This window comes from Lutra lutra, chromosome 12 (genome assembly GCF_902655055.1).
Source record: "Lutra lutra chromosome 12, mLutLut1.2, whole genome shotgun sequence".
Classification (NCBI taxonomy): domain Eukaryota; kingdom Metazoa; phylum Chordata; class Mammalia; order Carnivora; family Mustelidae; genus Lutra; species Lutra lutra.
In genome coordinates, this window is record NC_062289.1 from 16273134 (window position 1) to 16292982 (window position 19849).

The 19849-nt window shown below is 46.1% G+C and overlaps 1 protein-coding gene across 1 annotated transcript; it reads right to left on the reverse strand.

Moving 5' to 3' along the window:
• Positions 1-462: 462 nt before the first annotated feature.
• On the reverse strand, positions 463-4599 carry PMAIP1 (phorbol-12-myristate-13-acetate-induced protein 1). The gene is made up of 2 exons (XM_047698455.1): positions 4387-4599; positions 463-2025 (listed from the first exon to the last, which is right to left on the reverse strand). The coding sequence occupies exons 1-2, from the start codon at positions 4442-4444 to the stop codon at positions 1919-1921; spliced, it is 165 nt and encodes a 54-aa protein (XP_047554411.1). The 5' UTR covers positions 4445-4599; the 3' UTR covers positions 463-1918.
• Positions 4600-19849: the final 15250 nt, after the last annotated feature.

Here is a 19849-nt window from a genome sequence, read left to right on the forward strand (position 1 = left end):
CATGACTAGCTTCAGATGAAGCAATACTAGCTGCTCAGGTTGGGGCAGACGAGAGAGAAGTGTGAGGCCATCGTCAAGGAAACCACCCAGAAGCTTCTCTAGCTTGGCAGAGGTCCCCAAGCAGCCAAGGAAGGGACACATTGTAGCCCCATGGATACTGACTGATCTCTGTAGGCAACTTTCAATAAATCAGTCTCCAGGAACTAAGGCATTCAAGACCTCTGCCAGGCACGGATTTCTTCTTTTTCACTATTTCCTCTCCTCATTAAATGGCAAGGCCCTTGACAGCAGAAATCAGGCTAAACGTCCCCTGTATGTTCCACCCTGGGCAACAGAAATGTGACTGAGGAGGTGGTGGTCAGAAGGGACCTGCTGGTGGAAACCTGTCAAACCATCTTGGTTTCGTAATGAACACTGGGCCGGTGATGTGATGACAGAAAGGAACACGCAGAGAAACGGTGATTAATTCTTAGTAGTTTATAGTTACAGTATCCAATTTTGTATGTATAAATACAGTTACAGACCATAAATATCCTAACGGCAAAATACCTGCCTCTAGACAGACAAAAAGCATTTTTGCAACTAAATAATACTGAGGAAAAAACAGATACTGAGGTAATGTTTCATCTAAAGTGACCACAGCCTAGGGCAAAACATTCTTACTGTTAAGTTCAAGTGGTTATGAAAGCCTTGTCTCATAACCTACAAATGTAACTTTAATAGACATTTTTAAGCAAAACAATATTTTCATCATAAATAGGTAAAATAAATAAAATTCCTGCTGAAATTCAATCAAGACATTATTGGTTTTTTTTTATCTATCTAGGGTCTTTGTTGATACAGACTGGCCTTTTAACAATAAAAAAAAGGGAAATTCATGAAACTTTTCTCAGAATCTACATATTCTTCTAAAGCAAATTATACATATATGGCATTTTTATTCTGGGTGAGAAATCCAATCCCCCTTAAAAAAAAAAAAAAAAGAACTATGTAAAACATACTTAATTTCTCTTAAAAGATCACTTCCTATGAGACATACCCTGACCAGTATGAGAAAGGCCTTTTACAGATTTTACAAATCTCTAGAAACACATTCATCTTATCGAGTTACTTTAGAATACTTGTTTTACTAAGTATTAATTACAACAGTAAAAAAGCCTAAATCACCTTTTTCCCCCATTATTTCTGATTCTACAAAATCCCTGTGCTCTTTATTTTTTAACATTCTACCTTCAACAATCTTACTGGAACCAACTAACACCTCTATCACGTTTTTCAAAGTACAGGCTTTCCCGTTAAAATTCACAGAAACATAATTCAAGGATCATCTGAACAGAAGCAATACATTTTTGAGTAAGAAACAAGCTTTCCAATCATTTTATATTTTGTAGTGAACTGTGGAATCCACACTCTCTACAACATTCAGTGTTCTCAGAATGAAATGTTTACTTTTAACAAGATAATATATAAACCAAGTCTTTCACCTCACTTTGGAGTTGTCATCCCAAAATAAAACCTAACACTGAACACATTCTGTTTTTTTTGTCTCTGACCACTGTCCATTCATCTGCCAACTCCGCTTACAGTAGGCTGCAGAGCAATCCTTAGCAAAATTACTAGAATAATTTCAGAAGTAAAAACAAAATGTTAAGTAATTAAGTCTATTTTTCAAAGCTTCTCCATTCTTGCTTTAAAATAAACAAAATGGTTTTATAACACCCTCATGAGCCAAAACAAATGTCTTCTGGGAAATCTCCAACAAAAATCCATCTTTGATGTATCCCATCTTCGTTTCCAAGGACGTCCAAAAAGCAAGTGAGATCTTCTCCATTACAAGGCATTTCCTCTAGATTAAATTTGCTCCTACTGGGGAATCTTCCATTTTAAAGCAATTTCCTCGTTCAAGCTTCAGAAGCAGTCAGGTTCCCGACCGGAAGAGTTTGGAGATCAGATTCAGAAATTTCTGCCGGAAATTCAGTTTGTCTCCAAATTTCCTGAGTTGAATGGCACACTCCATTTCGGGGTCTGAAAAGGAAAGCCAAACATTAAAATCACACTGGTATTACAAATTGCAACCAGCAAGAGTTAAATGTGCCCATCCAAGGGACAAGCTGAGTATTTATTCAGTGAACATTTACCTTAACTTTAGCTTTATGTACACCCATTTTCTCAATGCAAGAAAGGTGACTTAGCATGCACACCCTCCCCCCCAACACACCATATACACATTGTGACTCATAAATCAATAGAATAGTTAAGAATAAAGATGTTTACTCTGAAATATATATATATATATATATATATATATTTTTTTTTTTTTTTAAGCACACTGAATGAGGCAAATGCTGCCTTTCAACAGGGAAATTTCCGTCATACACCACGGAGTTAGGGAGCCTTGGCCAGCTTCAGGTAATGTCATCCTTTTCTCACTCACTGAGGGTTGGTTGGGGGAACAGAAGTCAAATCCTACACTCTTGTATGTTGTTTTTAGTAGAATCTGTTTTTTAAATGGCAGTAATTCACACCTCGTATTATACCTTCAATAGACAAGTCTAAATGTATTTTCCCCTCCTTTTTAAAAGATTTTATTTGACAGAGAGAGCACAAGCAGGGGGTGTAGGGGAGGGAGAGGGAAAAGCAGGCTCCCCGCCGAGCAGGGAGCCTGATATGTGGCCCAGAACCCAGGGATCATGACCTGAGCTGAAGGCAGATGCTTAACCAACTGAGCCACCCAGGCTCCCCTCTAAATGTATTCTTAACCTCACCAAAAAACTATTTGAATTTCTTCTAAGGCTCATAAAATCTTGCAAAAATAAGACCACATTCTCTAAAGTAACTTATAAATTTACATTACACTGTAAACCAAATTCTTACAAACCCAATTTGTGCAAATCCACTGCCTTTAATGAGTGAAGCAAAAATATCTTTAATTCACAAGTTTACTACTTTTTAGAAGCGACATACTGTCATTAAAAGAGTATTAATTTAAGAAAAAGGATTACAAAAGGATTTTAAGGGGGAAAAAAATGATCTCTTTCCCCAAAAGAGGGGGCAGAAACTAGCTGCTAGTTGTTTCCTTCATCTTTGTTACACTTCTATAAAAGCAGTAATTTAAAAAAATTTTAAAACTACGTGTGGTGAGGGATGTTAACTAGCGCTATTTCACAATATATCCATAAACCGAATCATCCTTTGATACATACATCAATCAAGGCTAATACAATGTCCTAGGTCACTTGTATCTCAATAAAAAGATGTATTACTGTCCAATCGAGTTTAAGAGGGCCCTTTCTGCTGTCCTGTATTATTAGGAATGAAGTGGAAAATGGCAGAAAGTTATGCTCAGGTTAGGCCTTCTGGAAACCAGAGATTTCTTGAACATCACAAAAGGTGGGTCAAACTTTCTGGCCTCCCAAGAGCGAGCCAGAGGGAGCACCCCGGTGTCCACTTTGGCAGGTTGGCCATCCCACTTCCTTTGCAAGCCTCACAGGCTCTATAAATCGAAAGTTAAGTTCAAAGGGGGCCATCAGCGTCTGATGCAATAGCAGTATGACGAATTTCGAGCTCAGAGCCTGAAGGCCGCCTTCGCTACACCCCCTTAGCGGATGGCTGCCCTGTTTGTTAAGATTTATAAGGGAGAGGGCGAGTCTAAAAACTTATTCGATGAGGCTTTATGGAGGGAGGAGGAAAAAATGGATGGATGAAAAACCACTAGAGACCAACTGCTGTTCTCCTCCTATCCATCTCCACAACTAGTAACGACTGTTAAAATGTTACCACTCAAGACAGCACAATTTTTCCAAGACCTCCGGTGGTCCTCGCGGGGCCTCCGTAATGCTCTATCAGCCCTCGGTGGCAGAGCCCCCATAGACCCAAGCGTAACGGGTGGCTTTGTTTGTGTTGGGGGCCCGAGAGTGGCAACACTCAGAGCGGGGCCCTCCATGGTCCCCGACTCCGGAGGAAGAGGGCTGGTCGCCAGGCCGCTTCCAGAGGAGCCTCTCCTGTCCCCACCTGCCGCGACCAGGACTTTCTCCTCGCGACTGCACTTGCACTTTTTCTCCCCGTGGCCCCGGGGCAGAGAAAGTGGGGCTGGAAGGCAAGCGAGGCGAAAACAAGGCTTTGTGCCTCCGCTAAAATCCCAATGTGCATCCCATATCGCGTTTCCTCCTCGCCATCTCCACCATCCGGGGTAAAAACTCTGAAGGACTTCCCGGAGGCGCCCCCAAAGCATGTGCAAGGGCGCAGACCTGCCGGGCCCCGAGGCCGCAAACTACCGGGAGGACCCCGCCGGGACCAGGACCGAGACCTCGACCCTGACCCTCGCCCGGGCCCCGGCCCGGGTCCCGGCCCCGGTCCCGATCTCCGCGGACCCCAGCTACTCCCTACCTGCCGGGGCCCGCGCTGGGCTCGGCTGCGCGCTCTTACGCGCCTTCTTCCCAGGCATCTCCACAGGCAGCCACCGGAGCTGCGCGGTAAAACCCCGGGGACCTCAGTCCAATCCGAGCCCCGTGGGGGCAGTAGAAGGCGAGCAGCACGCGGGTCGCTGACGGGCCGGAGCAGCGCGCACAACCGGAGCGGACCGACGACCGCGCTCGGGCCTCAGATCCGGACGATTCTCGCGCCCGCTCTCGCCCCTTATAAGGGGCCCCGGGAACCGTGACGTAGCGAAACTTGACTGTGCGCCCGCCCCTGTCCCCGCCCCCGAGGGCCGCCGCAGTGGGGATATCGTTATCGGACTCGCTAGCGCTCCGCGGCCGTGGCGGCGATCGGCGATGAGACCCGGCTCCGCCTCGCCGTGACTCCCTTCGCGAGCCGGGCCCGCGCGGAGGGGGTCCGGGCCGAGAGCGCGCCCCCGCCCCACGTGGCATCGGCCGCAGCTGTAGCGGAGCCGGGAAGTCGCGGGAGGGGAAAGTTGCAGCGAGAAGGCGGCGGCTTGGGGAGGCCGGGCGCCGGGTCCTTATCGTAAACCGGCAATTAGAGACTCTAACGAAGCCGACCCCAGAACCAGATCCGAAAGGGGGAGCTCGAGCTCGGAGGGCAGGGGTGGTTGCGGGGAAGTGAGATGAAGAAAACGTTGCCAGCAGTAGAGAGGATGCCAGAGGGAAAGGGACTAACGTACCAGACTAAAACCCTGGGGAGAGCAAGTACACACGGGTTTGATCTGGAAGGGGGGTGGGGAAGGCGGGCAGAGGGCTTAGTCCCCCGCCCCAGCTTGGGCTGGTGGAGCGTATTCCCTCTGCAGAGGTGGACATTAACTCATTGGGATGCTGCTTAGTAACGTGAGAAGAGTAAGTCATTATATGGGACACTTTTAGATGCTTTCGTGGAAGGAGAAATGAGATATATGAGGCTACCTACACAATGTTTGGGGGGTCCCCGAATAATGCCATTATTAGAAAGAGGAGTAGTAATTGGGATTAGGTTATAGGTATTGAGAGCCGCTAAGTGAGAAGGGCCTGAGCGGGTATTTTCGCATTCTGTCCTCAGAACGATGCTGCGAAGCTGCCATTCTTACCCAGAAAGACCAGTTTACAGGTGAAAACTTGTTTCTTGACATCAAGGGAATTCTGGAGCGCCTGTTGGCAGAGAGCGGTGCCAGGATCTGAACCTAGTCAGGCCCTCTGCGGAGCAGGAGCTCTAACCCACCTTGGCGTTCCCAGTAATAACAGTTTGGGGGGGAAATGAATGTTCATCATCCGCACTATTCAACGAAGAGGTTGCAAATGGGCTACTGAGAACTGCGTGGTTCCCCGGAGTGCTCTGTTTGGCTCATGGTACTGATTTGCAAAATGTGTGGGAAAATTTGAGTTGGTTACCAACATTTAAAAATTGAGAGATGACTTTCAAAGCTCCGATCTCTGGCGTCCTTTGTAAACGGTGAAGCTCTGAAAACCCGGGGTCCGTTTTGCAAACGGGCGGAGCGCGCTAGAGGCCTGGTGGGAGCCTTTCCGAAAACCCGGGGTCCGTTTTGCAAACGGGCGGAGCGCGCTAGAGGCCTGGTGGCAGCCTTTCCGAAAACCCGGGGTCCGTTTTGCAAACGGGCGGAGGGCGCTAGAAGCCTGGTGGCAGCCTTTCCGAAAACCCGGGGTCCGTTTTGCAAAAGGGCAGAGCGCGCTAGAGGCCTGGTGGCAGCCTTTCCGAAAACCCGGGGTCCGTTTTGCAAACGGGCGGAGCGCGCTAGAGGCCTGGTGGCAGCCTTTCCGAAAACCCGGGGTCCGTTTTGCAAACGGGCGGAGGGCGCTAGAAGCCTGGTGGCAGCCTTTCCGAAAACCCGGGGTCCGTTTTGCAAAAGGGCAGAGCGCGCTAGAGGCCTGGTGGCAGCCTGTCCGAAAACCCGGGGTCCGTTTTGCAAAAGGGCGGAGCGCGCTAGAAGCCTGGTGGCAGCCTGTCCGAAAACCCGGGGTCCGTTTTGCAAACGGGCGGAGCGCGCTAGAGGCCTGGTGGGAGCCTGTCCGAAAACCCGGGGTCCGTTTTGCAAAAGGGCAGAGGGCGCTAGAAGCCTGGTGGCAGCCTGTCCGAAAACCCGGGGTCCGTTTTGCAAATGGGCGGAGCGCGCTAGAAGCTTGGTGGCAGCCTCGGCCCAGCCGCCCTGGGGCGGGAGCTCCCGGCGGCCACGCCCCCTGCTGTCGCTTTTCTCGTTTACATTCTGTGCCCCCAGTAGGCGTTTGAGCTTGTTTATTTACCTGAAATCCTTCAATCAACACAAACCTGCAAGAATTTATTTATGGCTTGGTCCTGCAGAAGTCTAGAGGAGGCTATAATCCAGGAACGAAACTACTCCTGAATTGAAACAACCTAGTTTATTTTTTTAAGATTTTATTTATTTATTTGAGGGAGAACAGGAGCAGGAGGGCAGGGGCAGAGAGAGAGGGAGAAGCAGACTCCCCGCTGAGCAGGGAGCCCATCCCAGGGCTCATCCCAGGAGCCCAAATTCATGACCTGGGCCGAGGGCAGATGCCGAACAGCTGAGCCACTCAGGAGTCCCCCAATTTTGACTGACTTAATAAGGGACACCATTAATTTTCTGACTGGATAAATTACTAAACTTATGACACATTCAACAAAAGAAAAGCAATCCTACTGTTGTTTACCTACAAAGGGTGTGCCTATCCTGCCCTCTAACATTATCATTATAAAAGGTTGTTAGCCACGTGACCCTTACTAGCTACAAACCTTAGGCGAGTGGTTCCTTTTAGCGAATTGCAAATTTAACTTGCTGGAAGGGAAAGGGAGGGGGGAAGTTGGGGAGGCGTCATCAGAGGTGGGTCAAATCAGCGATTTATGGAGCCCCGTTTAAAATTTTGGGTTTGAAAAAAATAAAATAAAATAAAAATTTGGGTTTGAGATGGTCCATAAATTCTCAGATTTAACATTTTGTTAAGGGAATTTGAAGTTGAGTGTGTAAAGGCTCTCTTACCTGTATGCTTATCTGGAAAAGTGACGTTATCATTTACTGAGAACTTGTGAGAAATATAAATGTATCGGGATTTTGACCGCTAGGACTCACAACAAAAAGATTTATCATGAAGCATTAGAATCCTGTTATCTGTTAAGGAAGGAAGGAAGGGAGAGAGAAGGGCAGGGATGAGGAAAGGGAAGGGGAGAGGAGGGAAAAAGAACTGGGGAGGACAATTTTTAAAACTATTACCAGGTATGAGTTTTCATGGGCCAAGTTTAAAAATAACGGTACAAATCTGACAATGCCTGTGTTGTCATTATGTGTTTTTTTAAAAATTACTAATAAAACCCAAAACAGAACAGAAAACATGATTAGTAATAGAACAGTCATTCACATATTTCGTGTGGAAAATAGGATTTGACAGGAAAACAAAGAATATGAGAGACGTGTAAGGGGAATTGAAAGGGAACTGTGACAAAATACTTAGGCTGGAGACCGAGTCTGTTTATTCCGTTAAAAGGAGACTTGTTTTGTTTTGTTTTGTTTTGTTTTCCTGTAAGACAGGCTTGTTAACAGGAAATCAGACTCAGGCATTAAATCAGCTAAATCTCCGTTTAAATAGCTGCTCTGCTGGATTCTGGGGACACAGTGTTCCCTGCCCCCACAGAGATGATGTGGAAGACACCCAACTCTCAAATTCAATGCGTATTAAGAATCACTTAGGGGGGAAAAAAAAAAGAATTACTCGAGTATCTTGTTAGAATGCACATCAGATTGTGAAGACCTAGCTGGGTTTGAGGTTCTGTGTCTTAAACTCTGGTGATGCCCAAGCGTCTGTTTCTCAGACCTCACCTTGTACAGCAAGGCTGGAGGGTGATACGGCCAACTACATGGGCGGAGATGTATACAGGCAGAGATTTCCTGTCCCAGGGAAATTATGGAGGACTATGGGACAGCCTGGGCGGGCAGTGAAGCAGGAAAGGCCACTTACATAGACACCGAGGCAAAAACAGGATTGGCCAAGCAATGAGGCCAAAGGAAAGATGTTCCAGGCAGAGATTGAGGGGCAGGCAAGGTGAGGAGGAAGTGGTGAGAGGTGAGTGGAGAGGGACCTGAGGAGTCTGTGTATGCTTTGGGGGGCAAAGGGGAACCACAGAGGATTTTAAGCATTCGGGTGATAGGATCAGATTTTAGAAAGTTCACTCTGGCTGCAGCATGACTAGATTAGCTGAGCTGAGAGTGGAGATGGTGTGACTCGTGAAGATACATAGTATGGTCATTCTCATACAAGATGGTAGGGTCAGCAAGGTAGTCACTGTCTCAGCCCTGTCTTCCTAAAATGCCCACATTTCCTGACTAGGGTAGGACCGCATTCTATTAGAGCATGACTTGATATTTTTCAGCATATATAAAATTTTCTCCTATATTAGTTTCCTAAGGCTGCCACAACAGAGTACCTCAAACAGTGGTTTAAAGCAATAGGAGGGTAGGGCACCTGGCTGGCTCAGGGGACGGAGCGTGGAACTCTTATCTTGGGGTTGTAGGGCAGAGCCCCATGTTGGGTGGAAAGCCACCTACGAAATGATACCTGACCTCAAGTAGTTTACAGTCTAGTTAAAGAAATAAAATATATCTGAATTAACAGCAAGTAATTAAAATGGATTATAATGTATTATGAAATTATACAACACATGGAAATATTTTTACGAGATAGTTAGGTGAAAATAATTTGTACATGATATGCTTTTCTGGATGACTGTTATATTTCACAATTTAAAAAATTGATGTAGGGAAAGGGAAAAGAAAAAAAAAAAAAAAGACCTGTTCATTATCCACAGGAGACAAAAGAAGCCTGGACCTCAGAATAAACAGGCTTAGGAAAAAAAGGAAAAAACCTAGTAATAATCATACATATACAGTTTGACCCATAGCATTTGCGTGGTGGAATGGGGAAGGAGAGCTGAAATGCTTGGTAATTGCGATAGTAATCATGAACCACATGAGGCAGAAGGGGCAAAACATGCCACAATTAGTCAGATGAGGGGAGCTAGAAATTAGAAGATGTTCGGAGTGTCCAGAAGCTTTGAGTGTTACCAACAAGCGAGCAGAGTCATTACCCAGTGGTCTGGGTAATTGCTGGCTTGAGCGGAAGGCACAGTTTCTCTCTGGCACAGAGACTTGGAATGTAGGCTGAGTTGTTCATTACCTTCATTGGTGCCTAATCTAATCTGCCAACAGCACCCACACTTGGACTGGGTGTCCCCGGCATAGAGGACCTGTGAGGTGTGGGAATGTTGGGGGGACACCCATGCATCTGATCTCCACCTCCTACAGCCTTCTTCCTTCCTCCCTGCTTCCGAGCCTTTGCCCTTTGGACTCCGCTGACAGTGCTCTTTCTCCTGCTCTTTCCCTGAGGCCATTCAGGTCTCAGAATAAATACTATTTTCTTGGAAAGGCCCTCCCTGACTACCCAGTCTAAAACTGCCCGTCCCTACCCTCCATCTGACTGTCTTCCAGGAAATGTATTTTATTTAGTTGTCTGACTTGTTGATTGTCGGGTTCTGCTTTTGAACTCAAACTTCACATGAGCTCAGACTTACATGGTTTGTTCTCCACTGTTCCCAGCGCCTAGACCTATGGTGCTGGGCACATAGCAGACACTCAACAAATACTCATTGAATGAATGCTTGGCCATTAAGGGACATGTTGAGAAGGACCTCCCACTTTAAAACAATTCTGTGGGCTAGGTTTTCACTTCCATACACAGATGAGAAAACCAAAGCCAAAGATTACATCGTGTGCCGAATTCAAAGTGCTAATACGTAAGTTAGTGACCACTGTAACCCAAAACTTTGAACTCTACACCTAGTTTGTTATGGTTATTGGTTGATGAGAAAGGTTGACAGTAAGCAGAAGAGATCACAGGTGCTAAGCATTTAAAATCTGCCTCTTTTTTTTTTTTTTTTTTTTGGTGCCTATAAAAGTATTTCTCTTTAACAGTAAACCTCCAGATTTAAAAGTTGACATGCTCAGCAAGATGATAATGACCAGCCCCTAAGAGCTCACACTGTCGAATCAAAAACCTTCTGCTTTCCTTTTCTCTCTCCTTCTCCTGGCCTTTGCCGTTCCTCTTCCTGGCAGAGGCCGCTGGCTGCTCGCCGGCCCCCCTCTCTCTCCTCCTACCCAGGCTCATGTGCTCTCACAGCCCACTCTCAGATTCTGTCCCAAGAGCACCCACATTTCAAGGCCCAGTGCAAATCACCCCACACCCTCTTACATGTTCTCAAACTTCAATTTGTGTGGTTCAAATGTGAACCTGGGACTCTTTGGAGCATCTACTCATTCTCCTAATTTCTACTAATCATTCTCTTAATCTACTCATTCTCCTGGCCACACCCAGCGCCATCCTGGTCCCTCCGCCAACGCCCCTCCAGGCGTCCAGGCAGAAGACTCAGAACTCAGCCTCATCCCTCCCTCTTTGGCCCGTTCACAGCCAGTCTGTATGAAATAATCCTGAATACCTGTTGGCTCACTGTCCTCTGTTTGCTTCTCTCCACTGGCCCCTGCAGAGGCTCCCCAGCAGCCCCCCAAGTACACACACCTGCCTCTCCTCACAGGGCAGCCAGCATGACTTTCTCTAACACTAATTCGCCTGTCCACATTCCTCCCAGAAAGAATCAGATTTTTATTTTTAAAAAACAAGAGCCCTAGTCTGCTTAAAAATTTGGGGGAGTCTCTAGTCATCCCTGGAGTCAAATAACATAGGAAAAAGCCACCTGCCAGAGCTGAAGGGAAAAACTTGTGAGAGAGTCTGTTTTTATTCCCAGATAGGACAAGGGAGGGGGGCAGTGCTCGGGAGAACCCCCCCACCCCCAGCTATCAGTATGGCAGAGAGGATAGATGGAGAATGCGGGAGAGACAGAGAGAGAGAGAGAATGAAACCAGGAGCCTCAGCCCTCTGGTGTTCCTAGCAGGAGAAACAGGTGAGAAAGAACCATGAGAGATCATAAAAGATGTCAGGTCAGATAACACATCAGTGTTCTTAGAAAATGTTCTTATACTCCAGCAATAATCACTTCGAAACTACAGTGCTTAAAAAATACCACCCATTTACAGGGCGCCTGGCTGGCTCAGTCAGTAAAGCATGCCACTCTTGATCTCAGGGTTGTGAGTTCAAGTCCCATGCTGGGTGTAGAGATTACTTTAAAAAAATCCCAACCATTTATAACGCAAAAAAAAATTATAAATACGCTCTTTCAAGACATTTGCAAAATCTAAATGAAGAATTTTGGTTGTTTCCTGAAAGATGGAAGATTTATTCTGGATAAGTAGACCCTGCCCAATCACTGTGAAAGCCATACAATTCCAGCTGAAGCCCCGTGGAGATTTCTCCAGGAATATAAGAAGTTGGAAAGAACTAGCCCTTCCATTTGTTAAAATATTAGAAAGCAAATGGAAAGACCAAATAATGAAGACAAAGAGTTGAGCAGAGCAGACAGTTGAAGATACAGGTCCTGCAACACGTGAGCCTAAAGTACCTGATGGTGCTATTTCGTTTCAGTGGAAACGAGGTTGATTATTCCATGAAACATTCTAGGATGATTTCCTATACATCCAGGAAACATTTTTTTAAAGATTTTATTTATTTATTTGACAGAAAGAGAGATCACAAGTAGGCGGGGGTTGGGGTGGGGGGAGGCGGCAGCGGGAAGCAGACTCCCTGCGGAGCAGGGAGACCTATGTGGGGCTCGATCCCAGGGCCCTGAGATCGTGACCTGAGCTGAAGGCAGAGGCTTTAACCCACTGAGCCACCCAGGCGCCCCTCCAGGAAACAAATTAATGCCCGATCCCCAGCTCATTATTTGCATTAAAACAAACTGCAGAAGGTTCAATGCAAAAACTGAATACATAAAAGATACTTGAAATCATGAGTGAATATTTTCACGGTTGGGCCAGTAAAATAATTTATCTGGCTTATTGGTATAATGTGTCACAGATGGTTTTATGACTCCCCTAAAATTAAGCTGATACTGCTTGAGGGCAGAAGCCCCCTTTCTCCCTCATTGCTACCTTTCCCCCCTCCCCATCCTCTTTTAGCTGCTTTTGTTATCCTCAGCCAGTCTTACCTCATCCTCATCTTCATGGAAACCCCCAAAGGATTTTTAAATCTGTCAGACTTGGGTGGTAATTGACATGCTAAAATAATCAGTTTTCTGAATCTCCACTTACAATGGTTCAACTTGGGATTTTGTGATTTTATTACGATATAGCCAAAGCCTCTCATGCAGCCAAAGCCTCTGGCATTCAGTAGAAACCTACTTGGCAGTTTGAATGTGGGTCCTGCCCAGAGCAAGTGACGTGCAGTGGGAGACTGTCCCATGACACTGGACAGGGGGCATGACGGTCAGCGATGGACCCACCGCCAACTGTCTGCACCTACCCGAGCTCTGTTCTTCCCTCTGTGGGGCAGTCAGCACTGTGCTGCCGACGTCAGCACCTGGCTGTCAATTCCTGCTGGGTCTATGTGTATTTTCTTTTTCTTTTTTCCTAAGATTGTATTTATTTATTTGTCAGAGAGAAAGGGAAAGAGAGAGCATGAGAGCACAAGCAAGCAGAGGGAGAAACAGGCTCCCGGCCCAGCAAGTGGCCCAATGTGGGACTCGATCCCACGACCCTGGGATCATGACCTAAGCCAAAGGCAGACACTTAACTGAGTGAGCCACCCAGGAGTCCCTGTCTATATTTTCTCTGACAACAGTAAGTACCTGGAATAAGGATCCAACGCTCAAAGAATTAAATGCATAGATACAAGTTAGGTTAGTGGGGGAATTTTGTATCTAGTTCTCGTCTACCTTTTTTCCCCATTGTGTCTGTATTCCGGCTGCACTGTTTCCTTGATACTCAAGCAAGTTGCTTCACTTCTGAGCCAAGGATTCCTAGTCTGGGAAGGAGACTGACAATGGTGCCTCCCAAACAGGGCTTTTTTGGAGAATGAAAAGGACTAACACAGGCAAATCAGCTACCACCAGTGGGTGTCCCCTGGGGAAGATTCCTTCCCCAGCTGCCTCTCCCCACCACCCTTCCCAGAACGAGGAGGGCAGGGCAAGAAAGTGGCAGCCATCCCACTCGAAAGCCCCCAGAGCATAGTTGACAATGGGTGCTCTCCTCATCCCAAGGGCACAGGCAGGCTCCGTCCGGCAACACTCAGAGTGTAAGCATGACAGTCCAAATGCCGTGCAGAATTCAAGGATTATCAACAGGACCACTTTGCTGAGTACTTCAGAGAAAGGAAAGGTGACAGCAGAGAAAGGAAACTAAAAGAAAAAGAGGAAATGAATCACTTTCTGAGTCTTAGAGTCTAGGGGCCCCCCCGGGCGGGGCCTGGGGTAGGTTCGCCAGTGCAGAAGCAGGTGACTTGCGGTTGGCTTAGGCTGGTTTGTTTGTTTGTTCTTGAGCTGTTCTTGTTCTCTCCGTGTGCAAGGAAATGTGCAAGACCAAATATCCAAATTTATCTGGAGGTTTGAACCCTTTGTTCGTCGGGAGTGCACAGCAGGAGTCTCCCTGCTCCCTGCTGCTGGGAGACTTCCCGAGGGGGTGCAAAGGGAGCCCGACCCAGGCACCGAGCTCTGGGCAATCTGGGGCCTCAGACCGCAGAGAAGCCCCGGATGCAGGATCTGTCAGTTTGCCCATCGCTGCTGTCAGAGACTAACTTTGATCCTTGATGCAAAGAACGGTGCCCGGTTTTTGAATCAGAAATCCTACAGTGTCTCTGTAGGCAAAGGACTGGCTTCTCTGGGGCCCAGACAGTTAACTCGTTAGTCGTGACCCTGTGCCACCTCATAAATTTGGGGGAAGATTCAGTAAGTGAGATACTAGATGTAAAACTATGACATAAACCGGACGAGCCTGGCTGGCGCCCCGAGTTGAACCTCTGACGCTTGATCTCGGGGTCGTGAGTTGGAGCCCTATGCCGGGTGTAGAAACTACTTAAAAATAAAATATTTGAAAAAAAAATACGGTATAAACTGTAGAGTGATACGTATATGGGCTTTATGAGGACAGCAGTTCAGTCCTTCACGAGGTAGTTATTAAGTTGTAATGGTACCATTGACTATACATGGCATTTCCAAGAAAAGAAAAAAAAAAGTGATTTCACAAGAAACTAGTAACTGGATGGAAATAAAGTTCAAATGAATGCAGACCAATATTCCTCCTAGGTATACACCAAGTAGAAATGTATGTAAATGGGGGCCTGGGTGGTTCAGTCAGTTAAGTGTCTAACTCTTGGTTTCGGCTCAGGTCATGATTTCAAGGTTGTGAAAGTGATTTCAGGGTGGTGAGATCAACCCTTGCATCTGGGTCCGTGCTCAGTGTAAAGTCTAACGTTCTTTCCCCTTCCTCTCCCTTCTCCTGCTGACTCACACACTCACACACACACACTCTCTCTCTCCAATAAATAAATAAAATCTTAAAAAAAAGAAAGTCAGTAGGCCAGTAAAAGACAATTTTATATTCCTCAGAAATGGCAACTGGTCTGTATGGTGTGGAAACCCAGAGATAAATATCCCAGGTAGGAACTGAGTGGAAGGTGGGATCAGTGAGTTCTAATCTCAGTGGCCATCAAGTTGAGGACAACAGGTCTAATCACTGTGTCTTAGACCTCAACATCCCAGGGCTAACGTGTGTGGAGGGCACAAAGCTGGCAGGTAGTGGAGTCATGGTTTGAACCCAGATCTTTGAAATCGCATTCCAACATCTTGTCCTTCTCTCAGTTCCTCTATCACAGGAAGCTCTTTTTCCTCAAAGTGTTTGCATGTACTTGTACTTGCCCTGCACTCTATCAAGGCTGACTCTCCTGTCCTCCAGATCCCAGCTGAAATGCCACTGAGACCCTCTCTGCACCTGAGCAGAAATAGTTCTCCTTCTTGATCCCTCTTGATTTCCACTCCTTGCTCTCTTTCCTCATAACGTATCTGGAATTGTAGCTTCTTTGTTTCTTGGGTGGTGGTACTTGATACGGTATTCATTTATCAGTCTCCTGAGCTAGCCCATGAGCTCCGTGGGCTGAAGGCCATGTCTACTGTGTCTCTGGCTCTTCTTCCTACGCCTGGCACAGAGATGCTCAACAGATGACTATTTTAAATAAATAGTTTTTATTTTATTTTATTTTATTTTAAATAAAAATTGATCTTAGGGGTACCTGGGTGGCCCAGTTGGTTAAGTGTCTGCCTTTGGCTCAGGCTTGGGGTCCAGGGACCGGGCCCCGTGTCGCACTCCCTGCTCATTGAAGAGCCTCCTTCTCCCTCTCCCTCTGCCTGCCGCTCCCCCTGCTTATGCTCTCTTTCTCTCTCTCTCTCTCTGTCAAATGAATAAATTTAAATCTTTAAAAAAAATAAGATAAATAAAATAAAATAAAATCGATCTTAACTTGTGCCAGGGAGACACGAATTGTCTGATGACATAGACCAGGAGCAGTGACTATACTCTGACCCTGCCTTTTGCCTTCTGTGCTCTTGAACAAGAAGCACCCTTTGTTATGACCAAGTCCACAAGTGTCCAATGAAGGTGTGGTTCCTTGCTCTATAATTTTCTCCATTCTAACTCCCAGCTCAAAATTCAACTAATTCACAACAGCATGTGCGTGGCTGATGGCTTGTTACTATTTCCAGATAGGGTTGCATTTTACAAAGATAAGGTTCCACATTGGTCTCTATTTTTAGGCTATCAGGCAACATGATAGGTGAAGACAGTACAACTGATTGTTGGGCAAGAGATCATTTTCCGCACAGAGCCCAGGTCAACTTGAAAGTCGGCCCCCTGTGAGTCAGAAGCCCTAATGGTTCCAGCTTTTCTCCATTTCCTCTTCTTCCCTTCTCCTTCCTTATTTCAACTCAGACTTCAAAAAGCACTGGAATTTTGAAGACCATTCCCACCCTTCTGCGTTCCAGGAAGGCAGGGGCCCCTGGGCAGTCCTTTGTTACCTGTGAAGTCCCGTCTCTAGAAACCTCAGGATTTCGACTTTCTGTTCCCAAGTGTGCTGTTCCAGCCAGCGGGCCGGCATGTGTTTTTCATTTGAGGTACCCGTACTCTCTTGCCAAGCCCTCAGTGAGCTTACTGTCTTTCTGAAACTGAAAGTATCCTACTAGCAGAATGAGTGCCGGGGCAAGCGGGGAGCAAAGTTTGACTCAGAAGAAGAGAGGAAGCCCTTGATAATAATAAAATTGCCTATAGCGACAAAAAAGTGGAACTTGCCCAGAGCGGCTCTGTTCACAGTCTCCTCTTGGGCTGTTTTGATCCAGCTGGTATAAAATCTGTAACAGTGGGGACTTCCCTTCCCATCACTATCCTGTCACACACACGCACGCACAAACACACGCACACACATGCTCTCTCTAATCTGGGCCCTCCAGAGCCGTGGCCAAGGGCTCTGAATGTAATCTGCTCAGCTGGTTGGAGCCTCTGATGAAAGTGAGGGTACATTTTGTCTCTTCACAGGGCCCCACCCTTGTTTTTTCCTTTGGCTATCATTTTCCTCCTGGCAGCTGGGCTTCGAGGTGGCCTTCTTTGATGCCTGGGTCAGAACTAACCCCGAGGGATGTTGCTGTCAGGCCTTGCTGGGCACCTGCATCCACACTCCGAAGGACCCCAGTGACGGGTGAATGACTTTGTCATTGTTTCTTCAGCCGGCACTTGCTTTCATCTCAGCCTCAAAACGGAGCCTCCCTGCCCTAAAGGTTTATCACCCGAGTTTATTGAAATAAATGGCCATGAAACCAAAATTTGCTGGCTCCCACCTCCAGCAGTAGACTGTTTTCTTTTTTTCACAGGTCCCGAATTTTAAGAGAGCTGGGCCATTTCCAGTGCAGTCACTATTAATACACTGCATAATAGAGATGCAAGGAAGGGGGGGGGAGGTGTGAAATTCAGATAGAGGAGAGACCCATCAGACCCATCAGTGTCTGTGTGGCTTTTGAAAAAAATGCACTGCTCCCTCAAGGTTTTCTAAGAAAGGATAATGCCTCGTACACAACGAACTTATCCTTCTCGGCGTGCCTTGGGAGTTTTTGCCTCCCGAGCAAAACTAAACTCTCCAGTTGTAGACAGTTCTAACTCACTGCTGTCATCCTGGCTGCTTGTGTGGAATGAGGGGACAAAGAACATTCACAGCTCCCGAGAGCTAGAAACACAGAATCTCTGCCTCCACCTCAGACCTCCAGAGTCAGAATCTGCATTTTAACCTTTCCAGGTGATTCTTACACCGTCAGAGTTCGAGAACTTGTTGGTCGCTTCTCATTTGCTGGTCATTTTTTTTTTTTTTTTAACTAGCACCGTGCATTCTAGGAGAATCTATGTGGTGTTTATGTGCCCATAACATGAGAAGTCGGGCATGTACAGGCCTGGAAATAAGAAAAGGCATTATAATTTGCATGCATTGAGTCACTTAAAAAAACACCACCAAACCTCTGACACTTGTTGGCATGTGTAAACACTCTATTTTCTCATCCTTTTCTTATTAGCTGGGTTTGTAAAACGATTGTGGTTTTGTTTACTTTTGTCATTTTTGTGGGAGACTATGAGCAGGAAGCGTGACTTGATCCCCATCCTAACAAAAGCCATGAATGGGAGAAAAAGAAATTGGATACATTTTAAATGCTTGAAGAGCTTTTGAAAAATAAGTAAATAAGTAAATGAGATGTTTAAGTAATAAGTAGATGAGGAATAAGTAATAAGTAAAGGAGATGAGTTACCTCTGTGAGGAAACAATGGGGTGGGGGGTGGGAGGGCCATGTGAGGGCTTCTTGGAGCTGGCTCCTTGCATCAGTGGACCTTTAAAATGACCACCATTGTATTGTCACGGCCTGCGATCTTGCCTGTATCTTAAAGAAGTTAACGGTGTACTGCTGAGATTACTTTTTTACCTGAGGAGGTGGGTGGAGATGGGGAAAGGACTTTTAGAGCGTCTGAGGAGCAGGAGTCCCATGGGGAGGAACTGGCCTTGTAATTCCCATTTATAGCTAGGCCCAAGTTTCTTTTTTCTTTTTTTTTTATATATATATTTTTTATTTGTTTATTTGACAGAGATCACAAGTAGGCAGAGAGGCAGGCAGGGGGGCCGGGGGGGCACAGGCTCCCGGGTGAGCAGAGAGCCCGATGCGTGGCTGGATCCCAGGACCCTGAGATCATGACCTGAGCTGAAGGCAGAGGCTTTAACCCACTGAGCCACCCAGGCGCCCCTAGGCCCAAGTTTCTTAAACACTAACTACACAGAATAGCATATAGGTCAAAAATCAGTATCCATCATATTTTCTTTTTTCTTCTTTTTATTTTTAGGTAATCTCTACACCCTATGTAGGGCTTGAACTCACAACCCTGAGATCAAGAGTCGCATGTCTACCAGCTGAGCCAGCCAGGCACTCCTTTTTTTTTTTTAAATTTAAATAATCTCTATGCCCAATATGGGGCTCAAACTCATGACCCCATGAATAAGAGTTGCACACTCCACCAGCTGAGCCGGCCAGGTGCCCCAGTACACATTGTTATATCCTTAAACATGAATGTACATAGAGTACTAAACACGCACCATCTCTCCCCAAAGAAAGATTTGATTCTCTTAAACATTTCCATACCTAATTCAAATTCTTCTCCAGGTTGAAAGATATTTACTTTAAAAGGAAACTATCTTGGGGAGCCTGGGTGGCTCAGATGGTTAAGCATCTGTCTTTGACTCAGATCATGATCTCCGGGTCCTGGGATGAAGCCCCACATAGTCGGCTTCCGGCTCAGCAGGGAGTCTGCTTCTCCCTCCTCACTACCCCCTCTCCCCCTGCTCGTGCTGCTCACTCTCTCTCTCTCTCTTCCAAATGAGTAAATAAAATCCTCAAAAATAATAAATAAAAGGAAACTATCTTTTTACACTAAACAAATGGAGGAGTTATCTTCCATGTAATTCTGGGGGTTGAAATGCTCCCTGGGTTCTCATCAGCCTCTCTGATAAAACATTCTAAGCCTTATTTATGGTCTAGAACTTGGATTTCATCACTTGTAGGTCCCATTGCCCATGGCGACCTGATAACATACTCTCCTACCCATGGGTTCTGCAATTCCCACCCTGCCATTCCTTAATTGATTTTGTATTTCTTGGATCCTAAGACATATAAATGGGCTTTCCACCTCACCTGGATTCTCTTCATAAACTTCTAATTTCAAGACCACACCCTCCCACCCCCAGCTTCACTGAGATGTAATCACCACATAACATTGTTCAAGTTTAAGGTATTCAAGGTATTGACTTGATTCATTTCTATATTGTAGAATGATTATCACCATGGTATTAAGTAACACTGCCAGCAGCTCACATAAATGCTCCTTCCTTTTGGTGCTAAAAACATTTCAGATCTATTCTCTTAGCAACTTTCAAGTATATAATATAGTATCATTAACTGTGATCAC

Excerpts from the sequence above, each read along its gene's own strand:
- PMAIP1 (XM_047698455.1), bottom strand. The coding sequence starts at position 4,444 with ATGCCTGGGAAGAAGGCGCGTAAGAGCGCGCAGCCGAGCCCAGCGCGG. Across the intron at positions 2,026-4,386 it reads CCCAGCGCGGGCCCCGGCAG|ACCCCGAAATGGAGTGTGCC; the intron begins GTAGGGAGTAGC and ends TTTCCTTTTCAG.